At 43.7% G+C, this 27,625-nt stretch overlaps 2 protein-coding genes across 6 annotated transcripts in view; both read left to right on the top strand.

Annotated features, from left to right (window-relative positions):
• cep131 (centrosomal protein 131) lies at positions 1-23,989 on the top strand. Of its 4 annotated transcripts, XM_034859983.1 has the most exons (30): positions 1-187; positions 3,692-3,888; positions 4,423-4,517; positions 7,148-7,259; positions 7,858-7,985; positions 8,700-8,804; positions 9,114-9,293; positions 9,622-9,739; positions 9,858-9,974; positions 11,034-11,226; positions 11,524-11,618; positions 11,724-11,852; positions 12,551-12,740; positions 12,975-13,072; positions 13,206-13,385; positions 14,098-14,289; positions 14,403-14,540; positions 14,635-14,760; positions 15,387-15,503; positions 15,781-15,810; positions 16,196-16,298; positions 17,539-17,740; positions 18,003-18,110; positions 18,556-18,673; positions 19,462-19,536; positions 19,702-19,844; positions 20,398-20,575; positions 21,231-21,427; positions 22,510-22,570; positions 22,673-23,989. In XM_034859983.1, exons 2-30 carry the CDS (start codon positions 3,703-3,705, stop codon positions 22,742-22,744), a joined length of 3,786 nt encoding a protein of 1,261 aa, XP_034715874.1. In that variant the 5' UTR covers positions 1-187; positions 3,692-3,702; the 3' UTR covers positions 22,745-23,989. The 4 variants fall into 4 exon arrangements, with proteins under 4 accessions (XP_034715874.1, XP_034715875.1, XP_034715878.1 ...); XM_034859984.1 differs by lacking the exon at positions 15,781-15,810; XM_034859987.1 differs by lacking the exons at positions 11,034-11,226; positions 11,524-11,618; positions 11,724-11,852.
• A 2,438-nt stretch (positions 23,990-26,427) lies between these two features.
• st6galnac (ST6 (alpha-N-acetyl-neuraminyl-2,3-beta-galactosyl-1,3)-N-acetylgalactosaminide alpha-2,6-sialyltransferase) overlaps positions 26,428-27,625 on the top strand; it is a 16,313-nt gene continuing 15,115 nt past the window's right edge. For both annotated transcript variants that reach the window (XM_034860001.1, XM_034860000.1), the window contains exon 1: positions 26,428-26,958. The gene's annotated coding sequence lies outside the window, so the exon portion shown is untranslated. The remainder of the gene's footprint in view (positions 26,959-27,625) is intronic.

The raw sequence follows: 27,625 nt of genomic DNA, 5'->3' as shown, positions 1-27,625 counted from the left end.
ATCACATCCGTCGAGGGGCGGTTATTACGTGTGTTGTTACCACAGAGATGACGGTTCGCGTTAGTTCCCCGTATTTGTCCACTGAGTCAACGGAGTGCTTTCGCTGCGTCTCAGGAGCATTGCGTTGGGAATGAAAACACCACCGTGAACGCGAACTTATCAGCAATGGTGCCACCCAGCTTCTGAAGTGAGTAGTTAATGTTACCTTGCACGCTCAGCAACCATTTCTCGGGTTAGTGGTAGAGCCGTTAAAGACGTTAACTGTTAAGTTAGCTAGCTGCTTGCTTTCACCGGACTTCATCTTAAAACTTGCCGTTTTTTAGTCCTTTCCAACTAACGTCATAAGCGCTAATATTAGCCTAGTGTCACTGCTGAAACGAGGCGGTGATTTAGCTTAAAAAGAGTAAACTAACGGTGTCGTATTTGAATGCTGTTACGTTGCTAAACATCACTATTTTCATCTGTTTGGGGACTATCCGCACCGGTCGTTAACAAGGCGACGTTACTAAGGTTACATGGACCGTTAGTAACGGTTTAATGACGGTTGCTGGAAGGCTGCTTTCACACCTGAGCTGTGTGGGTACCGGACGCTGGAGCGTTTTTACTCGGGTAGTCCGGTTGGTTTGGCACGGTATGACAGCTCGTTTTAACTCGGGTCAGCTTGGAAACGGGGGCTCGGTTCGCTTCCGACTCGGTTTACTGGCCCAGTATACCACGCGAACTTTAAAAGAACCAGTGCATTTACTAGCCTGCAATTGCATTTCGACCTTGCACACACAACTTGGAAACCTTAATATGATTTAGTTAAGGGATAATAACTCTAAAAGCCATACGTAAATGTGCACGGTTTTTAAAATTACAGCTGTTTAGGCGTGTTGTTTGTCATTGGTTTTGTGTCATTTGGATTATTGTTCTGTTGTATGGTCTGCGGCATCAAGCAGTCAGTTAAAAAAACTACAAGTTGCCCAAAATAAGACTGCAAGACTGGTTCTTGGTTGTTCTTCGAGAACTAGGGTTGCAGAGATGCATGAACGTCTTGCTTGGTTGGAGGTCAAGCATAGACTATCTGTTAATAGGTTAGTATATTTTAATGGGATTATTAATGCTGGGATTCCTAAATTTCTTTATGATAATATAACTTATTGCTCAGATATGCATTCACATTTTACAAGAGGGGTGAATAGTCGACAGATCTCTTTACCACTACCTAAATCTGACTGGATGAAGAGGACTGGGTTTTAGAGGTCAGGTGTTTATTGGAACAATCTTCCAGTCTGGATTCGGGACAACAAGGGCAAAACTGGTTTAAAAAAAGTCTTAGATTACATTTGTTTTCGATATCATAATATTGTCTGGATTTGTTGAGGGAGGTTGTATCATGTGCTATATTATTCTTTATTATATTTAGTGTGTTAATACTTTTTGCATTGTCAGTTTTGTTTGTGAATTTATATATATGTTTGTGAGTAATTTTGGTTGTATTTATTGTCTTTTGGATGTATTGTTTGGACCCCAGGAAGATTAGCTGTCGTCTTGGCGTCAGCTAATGGGGATCCTTTGAAATGAACAAATAAACAAATAAACAAATCTCTCATCAGGGCCTTCTCCTTTACTCCGATGGCTCCCTTCTTCTAAAATATTAGAAACATTAAAGGATATGGAAGCCCATTTCTGCCAGTGTGTTGGAAAATGTCACGTAAGACACCATAATGAATAATCATTGGAAACCTTCTCAAAATAACGAGACACTAAGTCATTATTATGAGAAGTTAGGATTTTAAGAAGGTTTCTTATAATAATGACTTACAGGGTCTCTGTTTCCCATCACATTGGAGGAAATGGACTTTCGTAAAAACAATATCAGAAAACCTGAAATGTTATGAATTTGGTGATGCATCATTATGTCAGAGACCAGAAATGTCAGCGAGTTGCACTTAAATATTATGTCAAAACTAAAGGTGTACAAGCACCTGTTAGCAAAAGTATAATAACTGGTGTTACCAATATCGGTATATCGGTATCTTTCAATATCGGTACCAATACACGTTCCATACCAGTTCCTGAGCAACACTTTTTTGGATACCAATTCTATAAAATCCATTTTAAAGGTCCATTATGTAGGACTTTCTCCCATCTAGCGTTGAGATCATGTATGGCTATCAAGTCTCTCGCACCACGCAGTTCAAAGTACGTATCACAGCTATAAGGAAGCCTTCACGCTTCAAAAAGCCGCTCTCTTGCTCTTTTCAATCTCCTTTTTTTTGTTTTTCTGGGCGAATAAGAAGAAGAAGAAGAAGAAGAAGAAGAAGAAGAAGAAGAAGAAGAAGACTCCTGTTCCTGAAATTTGGATTTTGAATACGCGTGGTCCTCCGTGTCTCCTTTTTCTAACCTGCAGGGCCGGGAAGCGACGACACCCGTTAGCAGATTAGCATCATCTATGAGTTGATCATGTGACAGCGAAACCGCTGAAGGCGGAGCAGGACGTCCTGTTTGTCCCTCGCCGGCTAACCTATTTCAAGATAGGGCATGACCATGGAGAGTCTACCCCCGGGAAAACGTAAACTTTCAAGCCAGGAGGAATAATTATGATTGATGGTGGTGGTAAATATTCATGAAAAACACAAATTTTGATAATTCACAACTAAACACGTTACACACTGGCCCTTTAACAAAAAATTACCAACATTACCACAACACATATACATGTTACAATATTATTATTTCTTTTCTAGCTCCGTTACTAGCTCCGTCAAGCCTATCAACACACAACAACACACACACACACACACACACACACACACACACACACACACCTGCGTAGTGATATAACGTTACAGCCAATCACAAGCTTTGAAAGATTTTGGTAAAAGCCTGACCACGTACCCGGCCTGGTTCTTAGCCCACGTGATGAACAGTTAGACACTCGATTGTACTTTGATTTCAGCTCGCTCTACCGGTTTGGTCAGTCTATCCCAGCTGTAGTAAAAGGAGTCTGTGGTTTTTTTGTTGGTTACCGTGGAGACCAAACAGTCAGGTTGTATGAGGGTGGTTTTTAATAGAGGTCGGCTGATTAATTGGCAGATTTTGGGCATGTTTTACATAATCGGCATCAGACTTTTTTTTTTTTTTTTTTATAATTTATTCATTTTTTAATTTATTCAGGGGAGAAGTGAAGATTTTTTTGTGTTTGGTTTTGGAAATTTTGTTCAGACCTAAAACAAAGAAATGCCGCTACTATTGGTAAAATTGGTAATTTATTGTATTTATGAAAGTTTGCAGATTTGTGTTCTCAGACGTTTGATAAATGCTAAGTGCACTGAACTTTATTTCATCATTGAAAAGTAAATTTTTGTTTATTTAATATATTGCAGATTGGTGAAGTGGTCAAGCAATGTTTTTGTTGAGAAATTTAAGTTTAAATTAAGTTTATTAGTGTTACATTTTATCTTTTCAATAGAGGTTTAAAAACCAGCACATATCGGCCAAATATCGTCCAAAATAAATCGGCAGCGTTTATTGGCTATCGGCTGATTTCTAAAGATCTGCATCAGCCAGAGAAAAACCCGTTCAGTCAACCTCTGTTCAGCTGTTCCTTCCTCTGCTGTTGTGGTTGTTTTAAACTGAATTCTCACGCAAATGAAATGTGCGCCCTATTGTGTCTTACATCCAAGCCTACGTTGCTATATTCCAGGTTTTCAGAGGATGCATGCGACACGTAGCCCTTCATCCATCCCAACGGGCGTCCCGGGCGATGCCTTGGACCTCAGCCTGTCAGGCTCCCAGCTCTCCATGTCCAGAAGACCCAGCAGTGCCTCGCCTGGGAAGTACTTCTCTCGGTCTGTGTCGGTTTCCGTGGCCAGCGACAGCCGAGGAAAACGCAACACCCTGGTGAGTAACTGGGCATGGCCGAGTGTGTACTTTTGTACCGGCAACAGGATCGAGCTGCTGAGTTATAACATCAGATCAAATCTGATCAAAAAAGAGCAAATCTGAACTGTCTTTAAAGTAGATTCAGAATTCTCCTTAATACTGAGTGTGTGCTGCAGGGTTCCCCCTGCCCTTATAAGGGGTCGGGTGCAGCACCCATGCTGTTTTGGGCAGCACCTAAGCTTTAATGTAAAATCATCAAAACTAACTAAAGGCCTTTCATCAGGTCTAATGATTGTAGTTGTAATCTTTAAGCTTTTTGAAGGTTATTTATTTATTACCTCCTCTAGCTTTTTCATAGTTTTAGACACAGATCGGGTGGTAATAACGGTCCAAAATGATGTCAAATTGCATTTTTTTTAAATTTAAAAACATTACATTTTCTTAATGTAGGAGCCCTAAACCCTCCACCATGTATGTGTAACTACATCGTCGACAAAGCCAGGGTAAACGCTGTGATCTTCTAATTCATCAACACATGCTTTAAATCCACAGAGTGATGTCAGCTCTGGTAGCTCCCGCTCCATCAAGAACCTGAGGCGCTCCAACAGCACCACTCAGGTTAATCAGCAGGCCAACATCAGTTTCAGGTACAAACACACACATGCATACACACCTGCTGATGTTCTAACACTGGTATTATAGTATTTTGGTATTGTCCATCCTTGCAGGGTTTCCCCTCACCATTATAAGGCTTATATGCAGCACCTAAGCCGTTTTTAGGCACCTCCTAAACTAAATGAATGTAAATCAACGAGAGCATCAAAACTAACCAAAATACTTTTATCGGATCTAAAGTGTGTAGTTGGTCAAGTTTTGTCTTTAAGCTTTTCAAGTGTTATTTATGTATTATCTGCTCACTTTTTCTAACATTTTAGACAGATATGGTTTGAAGTGGTGGTCTATAAAGAAGTGATTGATTTTTGTGATCAATACTTATTTTAAAGATACAAAAAATTACAAACAATTCACTGAGACATGGAACGCGTCTCAGAGCCAAAAAACAGGGAAGAAAGCTGAGAAGGAGGGAGACAAAACAATACATGCAGAAACAGACACACACACACACATACACACACACACACACAGGCGCACAGACAGCCAAGGGACCAATCCCATGTGCAGGTTGAGGTCAAGGCTGTAGCACAAGGCTACGGCAAGAAGCATTCTTCTTTTTTATTAAAAAAACTAAACATTTATCTTTAAGGGGAGGGCCCCAAAATCCTCCTTCAGATATGTTCACATAAGTCTTGAACAAACCCAGGAGGACTCTGTGTTTGTCACACATTTGCATGTCGACCAGAAATAACTGAGTGAAAATCTGTATCCCTTCTTATTTCTCCCGGCCAAATATCCTCCCTCCTTCCTTATCCTTGACATTGACACACTAAACTGCACAAAGTACAACATGATACTCTGCAAAGCCTCGGGCAAAACTTGCTCTTAGGTTGTCAGTTCGCTCGTCATGTGACCTTTACGGCAACGCACATAGGACGTGTTTTTGGAAATGACAGAAAAGAATGTGTGCATTTCAGATAATGCGTGTCAGACAGTGTTGAAAGCAGGGCCAGTCCCTGTAGCTCAGCCCTCCTGCGTGGAGTCTGTGCTCTTTAAACCAGAGCGCCTCTCTGCAGTGAGCAACAGCTGGCAGCCCTGAAGCTCCAGCAGTCCAGACAATGGGAATTGTTGCGCGCCAGCTCCTGCATGATAAAGAGTGGAGGGAAGCTGGGGGACTGTTGCTAGGGGTCGTGGGGTGGCGGGGACTTGCTTTGTCCCAGGTTAGAGGGGGAGGGCCTGGACCTTTGGGGTCAGGTTACCCCCCTCCATCAGGAGCCAGTGAAAGGAGAAGTGTGCGTGTGTGCACGCTCTGGTTCTATTGTGCGGCAGCTGCCGGCAGCCCCCCCTCCCTGCTCTGCCTCTGAGGATGCAGAGCCAAAGGGCTTTAAATTTAAAGACTTTCGAAATACCCCCAACACCCCCTCCAAGTCTCTGTGTCTTTCAGGGCTGTCATTGAGTCACTCACCACCCCTCTCCACTGGTTCCTCCCCTGCGTGCACCACTCTTGTAAAGCAAAAAGTAGAGGAATGTGCTGCCTAGATTTGTGTTGTCCGATTGCTTTTCATTGAGCCAGCTGGCTTCACCCACCCACACACACACACACACACACACACACACATACACACCAGCACAGATACCAGAGGAGGCAAGGCCAGACAAGAGGTCACTCTACAGCCTCATGATGGAGGTGCTGGTGTGTAAGGCTATATGGAGGACGAATGACAGGCCAAGGGGATCAACATATGCCTGCACACATTCACATGGAATCTGTAATGGAGTTCCCCATAGCAGACGGTCAGCTGCTACAGACTAAATTCCAGTACTTGGGGGGTAGAAAAGAAAGGGATGAGTCCCGTTTCTGCAGCTGTCGTTACAACTATTCAATCCCAAAAGCTGTCACTAACAGCCATGACTCGAGGTTCCTGCTTTGTGTCAAGTTGCTTTATCGTGTATGGGCACCGCAAGGCCCTTGTTGTGTGAAAATTGAACCCAGAATGTGCTTTTACCTCCACATAGAGGGTCACATTTGTAAAACAATACTCATGGCTCAGGGCTATCACAACATCCTTTTGAAGTCAGTCAGTCACCTAAATGGCATGTGGTATCCATACATGCATATAGCTTGTTTTATTTTCTTTCAACATTAATTAAGGCCCCAAAACTTGCTGCCATCGTGTCTCTCCTGCTCTGCCTGATTGTTTTTTGTGCTCTGCATGTGTGATTGTCTGTTTCACTATTGTATAGTTGGGGAAATCTTCTGTTGCTTGTTACTGTCCCAGCAATGTGTTTCTGTGCATGTCCACCAACATCAGAATCAGAATCAGCTTTGTTCGCCAGGTATGAGGACGCATACGAGGATTTTTTCTTCGGAGCATTGTTGCTCACACTGTGCTTACACACAAAACAACCAAAACTAAAAATATACACACTAATATATACACAAAATATATACATACTCTAAATAGAACTGTACTGTATGTTAGTGATATTGTGCCTTGTCTGTTACAAGGATCAACCGATACCGTTTTTTTCATGGCCGATCTCGATTACCAGTGTAACCGATGACCGAAGTTCACTTCTACCCGAAGTTTATTCGGCGGTAGATTTAACGAAGATGTATAGATGAGGCTTAAACGGTGTCTGGCTTGTGTGCGTTTCCCAGTCGGGAACCGAGTGAGGACTACCTGGCCCTGTTTGACAGCAGCTCAGATGGACGCAAGAAACTGGCCAGCCTCAGCAAAGCCTCGCCAGACAGAACCACGTGGAACATCCTGGTATGTGTCGTCACTCACACTCTTGACATTTGTTCCCTGGAGAGTCAGAATCAGAAAAGGTTGTATTTCCACAAATATTTGATGTGGAAATTGCCTTGGATAAAAGAGTCATACATAGACATAAACTAGTTGACTAATCGACTAATTGATTGACAGAAACATAATCACAGATTATTTAGTTGATCTTTTAAGTAATTTCTTATGCAAAATTGGCGGAAAATGCTGTTTTCAGCCTTTCAATTATGAAGATGTTCTGCTCTTTTCTGTTTTATATCATATTTAACTGAATTTATTTTGGTTTGGGACTGACAAAACAAAATATTACTTGGACTTTGAAATTGGGATGGACATTTTTCCCTGTTTTCTGACATTTTATAGGCCAATCGATTAATTGCAGATTAATCGCTGATGAAAATAATTATTAGTTGAGGCCCTGGATCATTATAAGATCTATGCTAAGTAGCTAGCCTAAAATGCATAGCCCATATTAAAGACAGTTTTACTAAAGTGTTTCCTCTTTTCCAAACGTTAAAAAGATGGTGGGTGTCTAATTTGACAGTAGTTCATGGTGTAAAGCGGTTATGTTTCTTGTTTTTAGGACGATCAGCCCAGAGTCTTCCCCGTGCACTCGAGCCCCCGCAGCACTGGCAGCGCGGACACTCCCACCGGCCTGAAGAAAAGAGAGCCCGGCATCGCTCTGGCTGCCACCTTCACTGCCAACAACAGGTGGGCAGCGTCCCTGACGCACACACTCATGCTCTCACTCTCTCTCACACACACACACACATACTCACTAGAGGACGGCACGATTTGAGGAAAAGTACGATATCGTTGTTTAATATTGCAATCACGATATCAAAGTCTACTGAGATCGGCTGCTCAGATTGACCATTGAATTGAATATTAAGGCACCACTAAAAAAAAGAATGAGTTACATTTTATAGTGCCGTTTTCTTCTGAGTGTCTATCACGATATGTTGCAGCCTTTTGCAATGTGTAGATTGCAATGACGATAAGAAAACGATATATTGTGCAACACCCATGCATGCACACACACACACACACACACACACACACACACACACACAATAGTCCAGGTAGAGCATGGACAAGCCTTACATCTGTCCCGTGACTCCTTGCACGGCTGCATTCTGGATTTCTAGCTGCTTCTCGTGTTTCATACCTGTTGGTAATGGCAGCTGATACTACTCTCAGGAATTCCACCCACACACTTTCTCACCCATGCAAACTGTGTGAATCGTCTGACTTTGTAATATGGTAAGACCCTGTTACAAAGCATGTACAGTATCAGTTACTGTAATGCCTTGAAAGGTAGGTGAAAAAGTGAAAAATTGGTGGCCGTGGCATTCTCAGTATTTGGCTCTAACACACGACAGCACTGTCTCCTGGAGTGTGTCATTGTCTTTTTGTTTTTCCCAGGAGCAACAAGGGAGCAGTGGGGAACTCTGTCACCACCATCTTACACAACAACTACTCTGAGAAACCACTTACGCCAAAGAGCTCCAACCAGAGGCCATCGTTTAAGTATGTCCTGAAAATGAACACATTCAGGGGAGTTAATACAGCTTATATATAGCTTATAAGTACTGCTATGCTGGTTGTTTGTGGTAACTGACTGTGTCAGCTTTATACATTATTCTGATCATAATCAGAAGTTTTTTTGTCAAAGTGCTGTTACTGGCCTAAGGAAAGTAGACAAACCTTTACTGAATGTTGGCTCAAAGACAAACTATCACTATCTGGCAATATTGGCATGGATTCAGTCAAACTCTCAATTTCTAAGAGACCGCGTGTGAGGTTTCTCATAATTCCTAAATTCTATTTTGCTTTCAGCAACATCCTGAAGGCCACAGCAAACGACGAGGTGTCACAAGACAACAGCTCGCTGACCAAGTCCCAGAAGAACTTCTCTTCAGCTTCCTCCACCTCAAACAACAGGTCTCCGGTGTCGGCCCAGCGCGGCAGCCCGGTCCTGTCTCGAAGGAGGGAGGTCACTGAGGAGGAGGCCGAGAGGTTAGACCCACAGTTTCCACTGGGGCTGTCTAGGCTAGATTGTAATATATATTAAAATAGTAAAAAACAAATATGAAAATGTATATTTAAATATCATAAGAAAGTAAAAGACTCTCCCATCTGCATTGCACGAGAGACGGAGAAATGGGACTAATATTAACATTACACAAGTAGTTTTAGTCCCACCTCTGTGGTTTTTTTAGAACGAATATTGCAATATTTTGACAGCCCTAGTTTCCAGAGCTTCTACTTAGTGTCTCCTCTTTAATTGATGGTAATGGTCTTCTGTCAATTGTGGTGTGACTCATAGTCCTTTGTGTATGTGAAGGTTTATTCAGCAGGTGAACCAGGCTGCAGTCACCATCCAGCGCTGGTACAGACACCATGCCCAGAGACAGCACACTAACCAGGCAGCGCTCAAACGCATCCTTGCCAGCAAAAGAAAGGTATCCATTTCATCCTCAGGCCGTTTCGCTCCTACCTTTTTTATTCTCCATGCTTTAACTGTTTTTTTCATCTCTTTCCATCGCTAGTGTTAACACTATCTACGTCTTTCTCTTTCAGGAGTGGGAGGAGAGAACAGAGGAGGACGGTCGCCTGGAGCCGCAGCAGAAAAAGGAGGAAGACAGGAAACGGATTCGTGAGGAGAAAGCTCGCTTGGCCCGCCTGGCTGCCATCCAGGTGCGTTACCTCTGATTTAGAAAAGCGCTATAGAAATACAGTACATTTACCTCCAGCAGTTTTAGTATTGCACGTCCAGTTTGAAAGAAAAACTGATGCAGCAGACTCTGAGATAGCCCGACTTTGAATCCTTCATTCATTATTTCATTTATTTTTATTTCCGTGTCATGCCAAACATTTGGACCATCCCCCATTAGGTTACTAGACACCTGTGTTTAACATAATATGTAATATATGTGTTAAGCTCCAAAAATATTGCATCCTATTCTTCACATAAGGCAATTTAAAAGCATCTTTTCACATCTTGCCTGGTACATAAAAATAGGTCCCTAGTATGTTACAATGGTTTTCTTTCAAAAAGTTCCAGTTTCCAAGTGGAGATTCTTCAATGGCAGAATCACACTGACTAACGGAGACAACTCCTTTCAAGCTAAAACTAAAAGTAGAGTGGATGCTTGAGCTAAGATAAGACTGTTTACTGTGACATAGTGACACTACATTTGGAATCACATCTACGTTATTAGATCATGCATTTGACACTATTTGTGCTCTGTGACCCTCAACCCGTGACATGTAGCACAAATTCTAACGTGATTTAAACATTGGAATCAATCCTCTTTGTGGATGCTGTCCCTGCAGGGTTTCCTCCAGTGTTTTACAAGCCTGGTGGCCCACCGGGCATAACTTGCCCCCTCTCCAGGCTTAAGCCACTGAATTATAATTTCGGAGGTCGGAGTCGAACCATCGCCCGCTGCGTCGAGGAGTAAACCTCTATATATGGGCGCCCGCTCAGCCAAATGATTTTAAGATGCTTTTTAAACTACAGTTACAGGGTTGACCTGACTCAGAATTGTAGGGTAAGGATTCCAGGGTAAGCCAATCAGAGGCAAAATAAGGCGCACCCATGATGCACGTCCTGTGACGCTAACACGTCTAGCGGATCCGGTCTAGCATCTACCAGTTACCACCGGACAAGACAACTTTTCTGGGGGAGACCATGCCCTGTGTCATGATGGCCTTTAACATTATCCTGTGTCTCCCTCTGGTGGTGTGTTGCAGGAGCTGCAGCAGAAAAGAGCCCGGCGGGTTGCCGAGGTGCAGCATGCAGCTGAGGTGGAGCTGGAGAGCTCGAGGCAGACAGGTGTGGCTGGACGGAAGAAGCAGCCAAAGCTTTCTTTGAGCAACAAAAGTCCAGCGTCACCGAGCAACAACAGCCCGATGTCGCCCACAGACGTGAAAGCTAAGAACACAGGTCTGTGTTTTAGAAATTATTTCTGGGCAAAGATCTGGGAATCACCCAAAACTACTGTAGAGAAATGAATTCACTTTGGTGTAGAGTCTATTCTCCTTATAGTTCTTGTGATATCGGGTTGTGGTAATAGCTAGTATTATTGAAACTAAGTGCACTCGTACTTGCCATCAGAAGCCATACTGAACGACCAAAACATCATTATATCCTCGTTCCGTTGCCAAAGAACTGAAATTTGGAAAATGGATAATGGAAAAGGATTCTTTAATAAGTGATTGGATTCGTTATGTTTTTCCTCAGACTCCAATTTGAATGTTGTGGCCGACTTTGCTGAGCTGAGCTTCAGAGCCATTTCCCCAGCTTCGTCCAATCACAGAGGCTCTCAGTGTTCCCAGGTAAATAACTCCATATCTTCACATCTTAACCCTCCACATCCTTCTTTCTCCATCTCTCCCTTTCTCTTGAGTTTTTGACGAATCATCTCTGTATTTCCTGTGCAGGATCAGGAGGACAGAGCGGAGGTAGACATCTGCCCGGAGCAGCAGCATCCGCAGAACGACAGGAAAATCATTCGTAAAGAGAAAGCTCGTCTGGCCCGCCTAGCTGCCACCCAGGTGAACACGTCTGAGGTCAGTTGTTCGTTGTAATCCCTAATTCAGGGTTAAGCTAGGCTTATGGTAGCCGCTGTGTTCCCCGCGCTCTGCAAGCTGTCGCGGTGCTTGGTTGTGCACCTCGTAATTTTTTTAATTACACGCCTACTGTGCGCCTACGAACTGAAAGTTCAACACGGTCGGCTGGGATGAGAGCAGTTTTGTCTATACAAACATCTGTGTTTTTTTCCATGTACAGACCACAGGGAGTCACACAGCCTTAAATATGTGTTTAGAGAGAGACCATACTGGGAGAAGAAGAAACATTTTTGCTGGAAGTGTGGAAAAACAGGAGAGATTGTTATACCAAAGCTAAAAAACGGCTTCATGTAAGGACTGTTCTTCACAGTGTTGTAGACAGACAGAAAATGACAGTGTCGTCAATGATTACAGCAGATAAATGTAATGTTTGGCCGTACGTCTGTGTTTTAACCAATGTACTGCCTGTGCTATATTTGGGGGTTAAAGAACACAACAGAACATCACACAGATGTGACGTTTGTGACACTCCCACACCGCACTACCCTGCGGAAAATTGCTGGATTGCTGTTTCCCTGTCTGAACAATCATACTGAGCCTTAAAACAATGTCTTTATAGTAATCATTCAATCTTAGCACACTGAGTTGGCTTCACAACTGTTGATTGACTAATGTCTCCCTCTGGTGGTGTGTTGCAGGGGCTGCAGCAGAAAAGAGCCCAGCAGGTTGCAGAGGCACAGCATGCAGCTGAGGTGGAGCCGGAAAGCTCAAGGCAGACAGGTGTGGTAGGACGCAAGATACCACCCAAGATTTCTCTGAGCAAAGGTCCTGCCTCACCGAGCAACAACAGCCCGATGTCGCCCACAGACGTGAAAGCTAAAAACACAGGTGAGCCTAATGGAGCCTAAGGTAGCATAACTTGAAAAATATAGTGAGCAAAAAGAATAAGACTAAAATCATCACTTCAACGCATTTCGGTATCCAGCCTTACCTGTTGAATGTGGTCAGCAAGGAGGTAACGTCTCTAAAAAATAAAAAGGTGACCTGTCAAGACAAGGAAAGTGGGAACTAACGTATGTTAGAGAACCCTGTAATAACCGGAGCCTTTACATGTTTCCACAGACTCCAATTTGAATATTGTGGCTGAGTTGGGTGAGCTGTCCAGCTTCAGAGCTGTTTCGCCAGCTTTGTCCAATTGCAGAGGTTCCCAGTGTTCCCAGGTAAATAACAACAAATGTCCAACTGCACTTTTAATGTGGAAAAAGTTACTGATCCATCTGCCAGTGCGAAAATGCTGAGGCAGTTCTTTGATTTGGTCCCATTCCAAGCCTGTTTGTTGTCTCTGTGCTCTAGGAGATCCTGCAGAGGTCTGTGAGTGTGGAGGACCAGCGGCAGGGAGCGTTGTCCAGCAGGGCTCAGTCCAAAACCACCCTCAACGAGCTGCTGGACACCCTGAAGCTGTTAGAGGAGGAGCCGGAGAGGCTGTCGGAGCCAAAGTGCTACAGCAAAGAGAAATACGCCTGGATAGATGAGGTGAGACTTCCTCAAAGCAACGCGGCATGTCACCCTAAAGCAGGGATCTACAAAGGGGGTCCGGGACCCTTAGGGTGGCCTCAGACTTATTGCAGGGGTTATGTCAGAAAATATACATAAACATGAATCCAACATTAGCAAAAATACATCTCATATTTGGGATTGTGATTATAATAACATGATTAAAGACTTACTGGCTAGTAGTTTAGGGGGTTTTTGGTTGACTTACACATTATTATAGGCCCAGTTTCATATGCAGCTTAATTTTACAAAGCATGTAGTAGGGGATCCCTTCTCAGTCTCTCTTTCCTTGGCCTAAAAAACAATAAAGACCTCTGACCTAAAGGCTTACTTTCCTAGTTATGTAGTAGACTTGTTTTGTATTTCTTTGACCAGAAAGACACTTTGTTAATTCAGTGATAGGGCGGTGCAAAATAATTGTGTGTGATTATTTTTCACATTACGTTTAGCAGGTAAATTCTTATTTTGTCTTGTGTAATCAAATACTAACGGTCCAAACAGGAAAAGGAATAAGGGGAATGTTACTGTTCAAGGTGTTTTCGCTGTTGATTTGTTTACCTATTTTGCTGTTTTCAAACATCTTTCCAGAAGTCAATGAGTAATCGTGTTCAACGATCGTGGTTTCAATGTTGACCAATATAATTGTGATTATGACGTCACTGTCCTGCATCTCCATTGCGCCCCGCTAAAGGACGGAGACTCCACCTCTCTGACCACTGACAACCTGGAGCGTCACGGCCAGCTAAGTCACCATCCGGCCCTGCCAGATGGGGGCGCCCTGCTCTCCGAGGCCAAGCTGCAGAGCATCATGAGCTTCCTGGATGAGATGGAGAAGTCTGAACAGGAGAGACCACGCTCGGTTACTTCAGGGTCTCACAGAGAGGTCAGCGTCTGTCCATTTTCAGATTATGTTAATCCTGTTGTTGTGGCATTTCCTGATTGAAAACCAAATGCCAAAACATTCACATGTGTTGAATGGCCCCTGTGTGTTCTCAGGCTGTGTTGTCGGAGGAGGAGCTGGTTGGTGTCGAGCAGGCGTCTGCCACCGCCGCCGAAATCACTGGCTCCATGATGAGGATCAAGATGGAGCTGGAGGAGAAAAAACGCACAGTCAACATGCTGCAGAGCGCACTGGTGGGGGGAAATGCACACACATTTAATGTAAATGACTCTGGTCTTATAAGCTGCTGGAGATGACAACACCTTTCTCTCCTCCCCCGTCCACCAGGCCCAGCAGAGGGAGCTCACGGTGAGACACGTGAAGGAGACCGAGAAGGAGCTGAACAGAAACTTCCAGCTCCAGAAGGAACAGTTTGAAGCCACCATCCAGAGACACCTCACATTCATTGATCAGGTTGGTGTACAAACACAATCTACTCCCAGCTGCTTCAAACCTTTCTTGGCCCATGTCCACGCTTGGCGTCTTTTAATGAAACTGCCAGCGTCTGTTTTGCACGACAGAGCCTACGCACTGCCGGTGCAGATTAGATAACATGGGCGCCGAAGTGAAAATAGCAGTGCTTCATGGCTATTCAGGGCACTTCACTGTGTTTCCTGCATTATAATCCTAAAGACTCAGTGTTTTCAGAAATGTCCTCTTTTTCCTAAACGCCAACGATGAAGTTTTTTTCTGCAGCTCAGTGTCATTTTGAAGTTGAGAAAGTTCAACCCTTGACCCTACGGCAAGCACCTTTTCAACAGCTGACCTGTCATTTCCATAACAACAACAAAAACTGGAGTACGTGCCGATAAATACTAGATAGACCTGTGCTAGTGTGGAAGCACAGCGAGTCATGTGATATGACCGACTGTTCAGGGAACCACTCCCTCTCGCTGTTCATTCTCTAGATCGCTCGGCCGCTTTGTTTTATATAATATTGTATTATGTCGTTTTCTAGTCAACACTTTTTTTGTGTGAGCATGACCTTACATGCTTCTGTCTTTCCTCGTGGTCTCAAGTATGTTCTGTCTTTTCTTCAGCTGATCAATGATAAGAAGAGTTTAAATGAGCGCTGTGAAGGAGTGGTGGGAGAACTGAAGCAGGTGGACCAAAAGTACACCAAGAAGATCGCACAAATGCAGGAGCAACATGAAATGGTGAGACACCAGCTGACAAAGCCAAGTCACAATTATATTCCATGTTTCAGTTAAGATATTTTATTAAAGAATTTGCATGTGTAGCTCTAAGTTGTCTCTGCAAACAACTTCCACTTTTCTGCTTCGCGTCTTGTGTGATCTCGTTGTAATACTTGCTTTCTTGCAGTGCTGCCGTTGTTAACTGTCTTTTCTCTGTTTTCCCCGTCTCTTCGTCTTCCTCTCAATCACTCCTTATTCACTGTCCTTGTCTTTATATCTGTTTTTTCCTGGCTTTTAGGTGTGGCAAATTCTGGGTCCCTTGTGTGAGGTAACTTTTTTTTTTCTCCTCTAACCCAGTCATCCTTGGCACGATCATCTCATCTCATCATCTCATTCTGCCATTCCTTTTTCCTTTCATTTGTCTGTCCCTCACAACTGCTGTTGAACAGGCTGTCTGCATGTGAGTTTCCTAGTCTTTTCTCAATGATCTCTAGATTTAGACATAAAGCTTACATTGATGTTATGAGTTTTATTGCCTTGCCCAGAATTAGTTTGGACTCCCCTTTTCCTTTTATCTCGATCCTGTAACATGTGTACCTCTTGAGTTGCTAAATGGTTGTCAAAGTACCTCCCTTGACTTGAATAAGTCACATTTCTATCACTTCACTCTGACACCAGACCACGACCATAATCCCCCCTCCTTCCCTCTACAGGAAATCAAGAAGTTAAAAGAGCTTATGAGTGCCACGGAGAAGATCCGCCGGGAGAAATGGATTGACGAGAAAACCAAGAAGATCAAAGAGATCACTGTCAAAGGTACTGTAGACAGAGCTCGGAAATGTGAGATTAAATCCTCTTTACTAATGCTCTGTAAAGATCAGGGCATACATAAGCAAATGTGTCTAATGTAATGCTGTGTAATTCTACTTTTTACCTGTCAGCTCCCAAGTACACTTTTATTTTCATTCACTGTGCGGGTGTCAGGTATCCTTTAGCAAGAATTTGGCATAACTTCAGCTTTTTTTCAGGGATCACATTGGCTCTGAAAGGACTCGGCTCTTCTCATATCAAACTCAAAGATGCATACTGCTTTGTGTCTATTATGAAAGAGTGGTTTATTGGGCTGCTCTGTTCTGCATTTCTTCTACTTTCAGTATTCTTCTAGAATACAGCAACTACTTGTAGAACTTAAAACAAATTAAAGGTAATCAATTCCAACATTTTTTGATTGAATATATGAACATTGATTTGAAAATGAAAGGCAGCACAAAAAAGAAAGAGTCCCATTTGTAGTTTATAGATATATTGTGCAGCAAGTAAGTAAAGTATTTTAAATTCATTGATTTATTCGTTCTGGCTGTTGCATTTTCCGGCTTGTTAAGGGCAGCGGGAACAAAGACGTAGCTTTGTTTGCAAAAACTTACAATGTTCTTCCACTAGAGCTGCATAGATTAATTGATTAAATACTTTGAAACTCTGTTTGAAAATTCTCTGATTCCAGCTTGTTAAATGTGAACATGTTTGTAGTTTCTTCTTTCCTTTGTGACAGTAAACTGAATATTTTTTGAGTTATGAACAAAACAAGACATTTGAGGACGTCGTCTTGAGCTTTGGGAAACACTGATCCATATTTTTTTTTACAATTTTCTGACATTTTAAACACCAGACAACTAACTGACAATAAAAAAGTAACCATACGTTGCAGCTCTTTCTTCCACTATACCCTGCGTGTGATCTGCTGATTCCATGAAAGGTCACAGACTGTCATCAGCCAGTCCTAATGAAGTGTGTGTTTGAGAACCCACATTTGTTTGTATTTCTTCACTTAGGGACAGTTAAGGTCTATTTACTTCTGTTGACACCGATATTTAGCCCTAAAAATAAAACTGCCTTACAGTAATCTGACTCATGACTCTCCAGAATTACTGGACTACTATTACTATGGTATTTCAAAAACATGAATCATCCCGTGTTTTCCCCAGGAGAGGTTTATCCGGTAAGCCGTAAACATCTTGCAGCAGCCACAGAACCTGAACTGTTCCTCCCCCTCCCTCAGGCCTGGAGCCAGAGATCCAGAAGCTGATTTCCAAGCACAAACAGGAGCTGAAAAAGCTGCGGACGCTCCACGAGGCGGAGCTGTTGCAGGCAGACGACCGCGCGGCCCAGCGCTACGTCCGCCAGTGTGAGGAGCTCCGCTTACAGCTGGAGAGGGAGAAGGACGAGCAATGTCAGAGAGAGAGGGAACTAGCCAAGCAGAGGTAGGCATACCTTATTCCAAAAATTAGTCTTGAAAAAGGGTTGTCTTATATTCGGACCAATGTGGTAAAAGGAAGTTTTGTGGAGTTCATTGTTGGCCGTTACGCAAGTTCAGGTGTCGGAAACGGTATATAGAAGGAAAAAAATATCATTGGAACATTTCTCCTAATAACAATACATTGATTATGTTTGTGTTTGTGTGTGTGTGTGTGTGTGTGTGTGTGTGTGTGTGTGTGTGTGTGTGTGTGTGTGTGTGTGTGTCAGATATGAAAAGCAGCTTCAGGAGGAGGAGCTGTCCCTGCAGCAGCAGAGAAGGCGACTCTACAAGGAGGTGGCCGATGAGAAGGAGAGGCTGGCTCAGCTGGCTGCGAGGTAGGGTCAAAGGTCAAAATAGGAAGTCATAAACCAGAGTTGTTTGTTGCACAAGAGAATGTTTCCCCAAAATGGTCCAGTGGTTGGTCATCGTTATAGTCTTCAGAATAAATTTATGATAAATTAATACATTTTTAATAGTAATACATTTCTCCTTCTCCCACTTGCCTTACAAAGAATCCACTTGTCCCGGTCAAGCCTTAATGTTGAGCCCAGCAGTGTATTTACATGCATACAGTAGTTGAACCCCAATAATATTAGCCCACATTGATGACGCTTCCTGTAAGCAGCAAACTGACTATATGTATTTCCTACCTGCAACAATAATGTTTCAAAGAATCATTTTCCATTTGCACTTTGACCAAAAACTCCTGAATGAATCAGCTGTACTTGATGATTAATGTAGAGATACTGTGTAAGGCTCTTGTTTGTGTTTGTCTGGCAGGCAGCGTGCTGAGCTGGAGGATCTGCGGAGACAGCTGGAGGACAACAGCTCTCTGGCTGGACGAGCTCTCAGAGACGAGCTGGACAAGACCAGAGAGGAACAGGAGAGGAGACACCAGGTGACACGCACAAACAGTACAGGAGAACTCTATACTCTATCAGGGCCGGGTACCGAACTTCAACGGAATCACCGACTGAATTGCCTCTAAAGTATCTAGAGTGTTGAAAAATGCCTTTGTTATTCAATACCAAATTCTAACACCTGAGTACATTGAATCAGCGTCAGTTAGCCAATAAGCACGCAGCAGCCTTCTACCAAGACCTAAGAGTGTTTGTGATTGGGTGTTGAATGTTGCATATGGCGCCAGCTAACATTAGTTAACATAATACTTGCAAGCTAGCTATTGTTACTGAACTTAATTAACTTTTTAACTATTTTTAAGCACAGACCAAATTCCCTTCAAACTATCAAAAGTAGTATCAAAAAGTGCCTTTTCATTCAATACTAAATTCCACTACCTAAGGAGTGACTCTCATCAGCGTCAGTGAGTCGCATTCAGCACGCTTTTACCAAGATCTATACATGTTTGTTGTTGGCTGTAGAGTTACACAACTGCAACGGGGCTCACCTGTGTGTGTATTAGTATTTTGAGAGGCGTCACATCAGTGCAAAGGAGCTAGAACTAAAGGTTAGCACTGTAATTTCATCATTTATTTTTTGGGTTAACAGAGATTTTATGAAATTGGTATCGAAAACGTACCGCTCAAGAACCTGTGTTGAAGTCGCGGTGTGGGTCTTAACAAGTTTTTATTGATACCCAGCCCTGCTCGCTATTAGCATCCATCAGACAGATCTAAGGCAGTTATCAGGACTACAGTGAAACTAAAGTGTTGTTTGCGTGACCAGGTGGAGATGAAGGCGTTACAAGAACGTCTGGACATCGAAAAGCAGACGTGGGAGGAAAACTACAAGAGAAAAGAGGTGTGTTGATATGCTCGCATTCATCTATGCTGCCGGTCTACGAAAACAGGAACACATCAGTGACGCCGTTAATAAGCAAATGACGGGTTTATTTGAACCTGGGTGTGGTTTGTTTTGAGGTCCGAAGCAGCCAGGACAGACAGCATGTGGTTTGTGTGTCCACAGGAAGCGTGGCTGCTGAGTCGCGAGCGCGAACTGAAAGAAGAGCTGCGGCAAGAACGCGACAAAGAGATTGAGCTCGCCATCTGGACACTGGAGGAGGAGACCAGCAAGGACAAAGAGGAGTGTGAGAGGGCAGCTGAAAACAGGTGTGTATGTGTGTCTGTGTGTGTGTGTTCAGGCCAGTTGCACCTAGTTCTAATGCTTATTTAACACAATACAAGAAAGAGAATGTAGCTCCCAGTTTACAGCGTTACACTATAAATGGTCATTTGAACCACCAACCTGCCAATTGGTAGACAACGGCTCTACTTCCTGACCCCTGATTTCCACTGTGGAACGGCAGCTGAGCCAATAGGTTTCCATTAAAGTCAATGTGTGTATTTTCTCTGACTGCGTTCTGACTCCGTCTCGGAGCTGATACGCTGAGCTTCTGTTTTTGCCAGACGTCAGGGAGCTCCGCAGCAATTCAGCACACAGCAAATTATGCGGGACAGGAAGTTGAGCAAAGAAACAAAATCAAGCAAAACATCTGGTTAATTTTCAAAATGAAATACTTGTGCTCACGGCGGATCATATTTCCCTGCACTATATATTGGCATATAAGATTTTTAAATAACCAATTGCTCGTATTGGTATCTGCCTTAAACATCCTTTATCGGTCGGGCTCTAACACCAGCCGTTACTTGACACCGTTCACAGGGTGAAGCGTGTGAGGGACAAATACGAGACGGAGCTGAGGGAGCTGGAGCGCTCCGAGAGGACGGCTGTGGAGAAACAACAGGAGTTGAGGAAGCAGCAGATGGAGATGGAGGGAGAGCTGATTAGACTCCAGGCCCTGCTCCGACAGAAAGAACAGGAGACGGAAGACATCACACAGGTAAGGAGCAAACATATCGACCATTTATAATAAAAAAACTCAAGCCCCACGTTCTTTTATCTTTCTTCTGAAGGCCCACATTAGGACTGAGACAATATGCTTTTGACCCGATTTGATTCTATCTCCATACATGGGTGTCGATTGGATTTTTATTGCGATTTTCATTTATTGCGATATGATAGTATTGAGTATTGTGATTTACTCTTCCTTATTTAACACAAACACAAGTTGAATAAACACTTATATCACATTATATCAGGAGACATTTCTAAAAACTGATAGTTTTCTAAGAAGAATACATATCACACGTCAGTCTGACATTTATTTGTAAGGAACAGCATAACGTGGATTTTCTGCTACAGATATGTAGTTGCCTGTAGCGTATAAACAGAAAATAATTAGGTGAATCATTGGTACAAATAAAAATGTATAAAATATTGATTCTAGAGTGAAATAATCTATTATAAAAATCGGCGCAAAGATATCCCGATACATAGGATTTTTGATTGTTTTTCTCCACCCCTACCTCACATTAAGCTTCTTCTTACCTTTCTGCTACTCTTCTCCTCTGTGTAGCAGTCAGTGAGCAGCATTCATCTAAATGTACGCAGCAAATGGAATCACACAGAGTCCATGTCGTTTTCCCCCTTTCCAGACCAGGGATAAGCTGGTGACGGAGCGCCGAAGCCTGGCCGAGGTGATCCGGCAGGAGTTTGCCGACCGGCTGGTGCTGACGGAGGAGGAGAACCGCAGGATGAAAGTGGAGGTGTCAGAAGTCCGAGCGAGGCTACGGCTCGAGGTGGAGAGAGTCACTCGGGAGAAGGAAGAGGAACTGGCTGAAGTCCACCAACGGTAAGGCTTCGGGAGACAACTAGAACAACTGAATATCCCTTCTGGGCATCCAGGGTTCTCCCTATGTCTGTGGAAGACTTAGGAGTCCTTCCTTAAGAAAATCTTACATTTTTTACAAAAAAATGAAATTGCCCCCATAAGTTTTGCGTGTCTTTGTAGTTGGGTTCAGTTCAGAGATCTATATCGTCCCTAGAGGGGAAATTTGATTTGCAGTTGAAGGTACAAAAAACTACCAGACAACACCACATTAACCAATAAGGGTGTTGCAGTGCTTTATACCACCACCTAGTCGCCTGGCGTGCATACTACATCGAATTTCACACACTTTTGCATCACCATAAGTACGCAGATTTACCCCCAAAACCCTTGTCTAGACGTGGAACAAAAAGTGAGAACGCAGATGCATTTCTTATCCACAGACGGTAAGAAAACACTTGAGTTAAAGTGAAGATCCCACTTTAGACCTTGTGGTTTTTTTTGTGTCTCAACGCACCAACAAAGCAACTAATATGAAATCAGAACACAGGTTCTCTGTACTTAAAAAAACATTCATTTTTATTGGCAAACATGTTTCTCCCCCTGTGGGTTAGAGCTGGGTGAGATGGAGAAAATCTAATATCGCAGTGTTTTTAACCAGGTAGCTTAATGTGGACATTGCAGCGATATTGTGGGGTTGGCTATTGGTGCTTTTACAAAACATTAACACAATGAGAGTTTAAATAACAATCATCAATAATGTGAATATAACGACTAAGTGGGTAAATGCAAATAACAGAACAGCTAGAACAGTCTGGGAAGATCCGAAAATGACACCAATTTACTGTAAAGCAGGCTTTAAATGCATGAAAAGACAACACTTCTGACATATCACGATATTTAAAATCGAAGACGATATCTAGCCTCATATATTGATGTCGGTATAATACCGATGTGTTGCTCAGCCCAACATGTTGACTGTCAATCACTGGGGGAACAACGAGTTCAGTCACTGTGTTGTTATTTTCAGATGGCAAGTGAAATCCACTTCACATTCTTCTTCCATGTTTACACTTAATATCGTCCTTCTCTCTGTGTTTTGCCAGGGTGAAGGCGGCCATCTTGAAGAAGGAAGAGACTGTCAACAACCTCCGGAAGCAGCATGAGGTAAGGGTCCCGATGAAGTCTTTCGGTATTAAGAGGGATTAATAAGAAAACGGTTTGGGAGAGATGATTGTAGAGTATGAATATCTCCCTCTCCTCCAACAGGCGGCCCTGAAGAGGGCGGATCACCTGGAGGCCCTGTGGGAACAACAGAGGAAGCAGCTGTTGGAGAAGTAACTGGCAGAAAGGCTGCATCTGTCTGGACCTCTCGTCTCCTCTCGTCTCCTCCCTTCCCCCTGCCTCTCTCCCTCCACTCTGAGCTATCTATCCATTGTGTCACTCAAGCGCTCATCTGACTTCTTTAGTCCCCTTTTGGAGGTTGTTGCTCTCTGCAAGATTGAACCTGTTGAACTTCAGAAGGTCGAACAAGTGACTGAACCTTGTCCTACCTCATTTAAAAAGTACAAAAATGAGCGTGAGCGTGAGAGTGTTGTGTTGAAAACGTCCCTGATTTAAATGCCACAGACCAGGTGGCACCACCACATGAAAAGACTGCAGATGAACTTCCCATTCCTCTTCCCTCTCCAGAGGAAGATTGCTGCATTTTTTCGTGACCGTACCTTCCCCCCATCTTTTCCTCCTCCCTCCCTCCATGCCCCCCCCCAGAGCTGCCACGGAGAACAGTTCCAGATGTTTCTGAAACCAGCCCAAGGCCTGCGCTGGTGGAAAGTTGCAGAGGGTGCAGGGGGGGGGGTTTGCTCTGTCTGGAGGACCAAGGACCACTTACAACCACATCTACACTACTACGTTCTGGATTAAAAACAAATGTCGTTTGCTACGTTTAAGCCTCACGTGCACACTACTGCGGCGTTTCCGAGCCCCTAAAGCGGAGACATTTGGAAACACTGATTCCCCCGTCTTGGTTTGAAAGCTCACTGGTTTGGACACAAACGGAGACCTTTGGAGAACTTCCTTCATTTTCAACTAATACAGCCATGATTTTCCAGAGTGATGTCATACAATCTGCTTCCTGTTTACACTGGCATGCACATGCCCAGTGTGTGTGAGAGTGGTCATGTGATATTTGTTGTCAGATGTGTTTGTATGGACGGAGATTAGTTCTGCTACTGGAGCTAAAACTCTTCTGTGGATGGAGTTTTTGTCTCAAAAATGAAAACGTCGCAGTGTAGATGTAGCCTCAGACGAGGCAGCACCAGAGCTACAGTCTCAGCTTCTGTTTGTACCAAGTCAAGCTCCTGGTGCTCTCTTTTGTCTGTTGATTCATGTGTTTTTGTCCCAGTGCCCCCTCAGGGCGAGTGCTGATTACAGGATCCGTACCCTCTGCCTTTGCTACAGCCCTGTGACTTGCTCTGAACAGTTTGCATGTGTCTTAAAACCAAAATTTGGATCTTACAAAGAAGTGAGAAGTGATGTACTAACAGTGGTTACAGGCCAAAGGCAGAGTGCATGAAGAGCGTTGCTAAAAAAAGAGATAATAAGAGAAGGTAGCTTAAAGGAAACCGAGCGGAGGGACACGGGACGTCTGACGGCGTGTTTGAGGTCAACACAGATGATTGTAAAGTGGCTTTGAAAGTTTCTGAATGTGAGGAAGAAAGAAGAGAGAGGATCGGCGGAGTGGAGGGAAGAAAGAATGTGCATAGAAAATGTTTATAGGATTAGGAAAGCAGAGCTGGGCCCGAGCGGGGTGGTAGGAGGGGTTGCGGGGGCACAAGGCATGTGACCGGAGGTATTTTAAAAGCCATATTGGCTTTCTGATTCAGAGGCTGCACTGTGACAAAATGCATCAAACTCAACAGTCAAAGGGAGTCTTGAGCCACACACACACAAACACACACACACACGTAGGTAAACTCTCTTTGTTTGAATATTAGAGCTGCACAATATGAGGAAAATATCTAATTGCGACGATCTGGACCAAGAGAAGACTTCTTCTTTAGTCTTTAGGATAGCATTTGCGGGCCGGGACGTCTCTGCAGCTCCACAGTAACTGATTCCTAATGCTTTGATGCGATGTGTTGCCTGTAACCAATACTGTGCCTGTGGTATTGCACTAGTCCAAATTGTGGTTTTGATTAAATTGCGATTAATTGTGCAGCCCTATCGAATACTCCAGCTCTGTTTTGTAATTGTCTCAGAAGCCGCCGTCTCTCAGCACTTTGCAAATTTGTATTTCATTGATTTTGTTTTGCTCCTTTTTTTTTAAATGTCTTTTCCCTTACAATGCTTGAAGATATACGTTTATAGCCCCTCTCACAGACACAAAAAAGCCTTTGTGGATAAGATTTCCGTCAGAACGGTCCATAGCAGGACTTAGTGAGGGGTGGGGGGGGGAGTGTTGCAGAGAGAAACTCTAAACCCGGACGTAAAGCCTGTTATTTAGTGAAAGGCCACACTCTGATATGATGCTAAAGGCCCCAAATTAGACCTTGCATGAGAAAATATTTATTCTGTTCCTCTTTTCTTTCTTTATTTCCAGTTTAGCACTCCTACATGAGCCTTTGTCGTGTGATTGGTCCACGGGAAAGTCGAGGACTGGAAGTATAGTTTCTCAGAGCCGGTCCCCACGTCGAGTGTTTGTTACTCACTGAGCAGAGCCTCTACCCTGCCGTGGTAAAACTTTATAACTACGCCATTAGTAGATGGTTTAAATACAGTACGTCAGGTTTTTTCTGACATGGAAGTTGTCCGAGCCACAATGTAAAGAGACGTTATATGAAGTGTAGTTTAGGGGAAGGCTACGGGGTTAACGTAGTGAAGCCTTATGGGTAATGCAGTTTCTGACCTCAGAGGCATGATGTAATCAGGGCGATCGGCCGCCGAGTGTGTGTGTGTGTGTGTGTGTGTGTGTGTGTGTGTGTGTGTGTGTGTGTGTGTGTGTGTGTGTGTGTGTGTGTGTGTGTGTGTGTGTGTGTGTGTGTGTGTGTGTGTGTGTGTGTGTGTGTGTGTGTGTGTGTGTGTGTGTGACACCACTCCTTCCATTGTGACCTGAGATGACCCCCATGGTGTCATATACACACAAAGTACCCAGTTATTTAGTTTTTTACTTTGTACACACGTCATTCCAGCTGTCACCGGTTGTTATTATTTTGATTCGGGTCCGTTTCCACATGTACACCCCTCTGTGCCCGAACACGTAGCTCTTGAAAACAGAGTTTTCTTATCTCGTTTTAGTTTTGTTTTTTAATGTTAATCGTGTTGTTGGTTTAAAAAAAGAAAACTGTGAAGAAGATGGTGACTGATCTATCAGCAAGAAGAGAATAAAAAGCAAAGAGTGTTGGGAAGAAGCAGTGTGTTCCTCATTTCTGTTCGCTGTGGGAGAACGTACAACTGTTTGCTTTGTTATGTCTCCCGCCCTCCCATCATCCCTCGCTCTCTGCGACCGTAAATCATTCTGTGGGAGTCGAGCGTCTTCAATCATATTCAATACCCCGTGGAATCCACATTATGAGTCAAAACAGCTGTTGGTTTGGAGCCTGAAATGGTTTATTGACAGTTTTCCTGAAGCATTTAAATGCATCGTTTCATTCCTGACAAATGTCTGTAAACCCATGACTGTTTCCTTGTGAATGGATGCTTTTGACTCAATAGTTCTCTGATTTCTAGCTGCCTTTATGGAGATTACCCCAGGGATGTCTCAGCCTATACTGCTGGAATAATGTCCAGAGCTGACCCACTTCTTCTCCTCCTTCTTGCCCCTTTTTCTCTCAGTCCTTCGTCACCCTCCAGCTTCCTCACTTCCTGCGGCCTGCCCAAGCAATCAGTGGTGCGTACTTAAAACGTTGTCTCTCCTTTCAGCGTATTTCCTTTCTTTTCACAGAGGAGAGAGAGGCCTGCTGACTATTGACTCTCGCTTGGCTTGGAGGGCCCAGCTGACTTCTCCTGCTGGAGGGATGGAGTAAAGGGCTCTTGCGGAGAAAGTGAAGTTCCTTCCTGTCTTGGACTTGTTAAAAAGCTGTCAGCTGTGTGGCGGAAATTGAGGCTGCATGTTCCTGCTTGTGACCTGACAGTTTGTGTGTTTATACATCCATACTTCTCTTTGTCTTTGTGTGTGTGTGTGTGTGTGTGTGTGTGTGTGTGTGTGTCCCTCCTGTCATACGTGTGTCAGTGTGATTCAGGGTCTCCACACATTGTGAGCATAGCAGAGATCCTTCGAGCTGCCTGTTCATGTCTAACTTTATTGCAGGAGCCTGAAGTGGTCTTCTTTCTGTCTCCCCCCCCCTACATGCAGCTGAGTAGAGGGGGTTGACCAATTGCCAGCAGCTGTTGCTCATTTCACAATGGTCCCGCCCATACAGTGCCGAGGCTGGCAGTGCTGCTTCACACACTAGAGGAGCAGCGGCAGCAGAGCTCCCAACTTAGAGGACCATGTCTACGTTAGAACCATCATGAAGGACCGACTGAGAGCACCGAGCACAGAGGAGTTTCTTCCGGTGAGAGGACATGTGTTTTCCTTTTAACTTTATGTGCCTGGGTTCCATTGAAAGAGCTTTTTGTTTCTGTGAAACGGGACAGAAGCAGACACACGACAGAGTAGAGTCCTGTGACTGAAAGGAAGAGAGCTTGAGTCATGGTGTGTCAGAGTGTGATGCATGTGTGTTATGTTGCCCCTCTAACATTTCCCTCTGACTCCTTGTTTGCCTTGTTGGAGATGATTTAATCACTTTAATGACATTACTTTAAAGTGAAGTAGACTGTGTGGGTGTGTGTGTGTGTGTGAGACACTATCTTTGTGGGGTCCAAAAACCATGAAAACAGTATACTTGTGGGGTCCCAACAGCTTTGTGGGGCCAACATGCTGGACCCCACAGCTTTAAAAGGCTGGTTAAGGGTCAAGACTTGGTTTTAGGATTATGGTAAGGGTTAAGGTCAAGGGTTAAGGTATTTAGATGTGATGGTTAAGGTAAAGGGCTAGGGTTAGGGTTAGAATGCTTATTGTTAGTGACGGGCCCCCACAAATATTTTGTATGTGTGTGTGTGTGTGTGTGTGTAGAGAAACCTCTCCGTTATGTGTGTTATCAGAGACATGGGAGCTGAGTTCATCACTGAAACTCTGCAACACATTCTTTCCACTCCCCCGTTTTTAGCCTCGTTCGTTTT

The sequence above is a fragment of the Etheostoma cragini genome, chromosome 21, assembly GCF_013103735.1.
Source record: "Etheostoma cragini isolate CJK2018 chromosome 21, CSU_Ecrag_1.0, whole genome shotgun sequence".
Lineage (NCBI taxonomy): Eukaryota > Metazoa > Chordata > Actinopteri > Perciformes > Percidae > Etheostoma > Etheostoma cragini.
The sequence above is the reverse complement of the archived record's forward strand: the minus strand, read 5'-3'. Positions and strand labels throughout refer to the sequence as shown.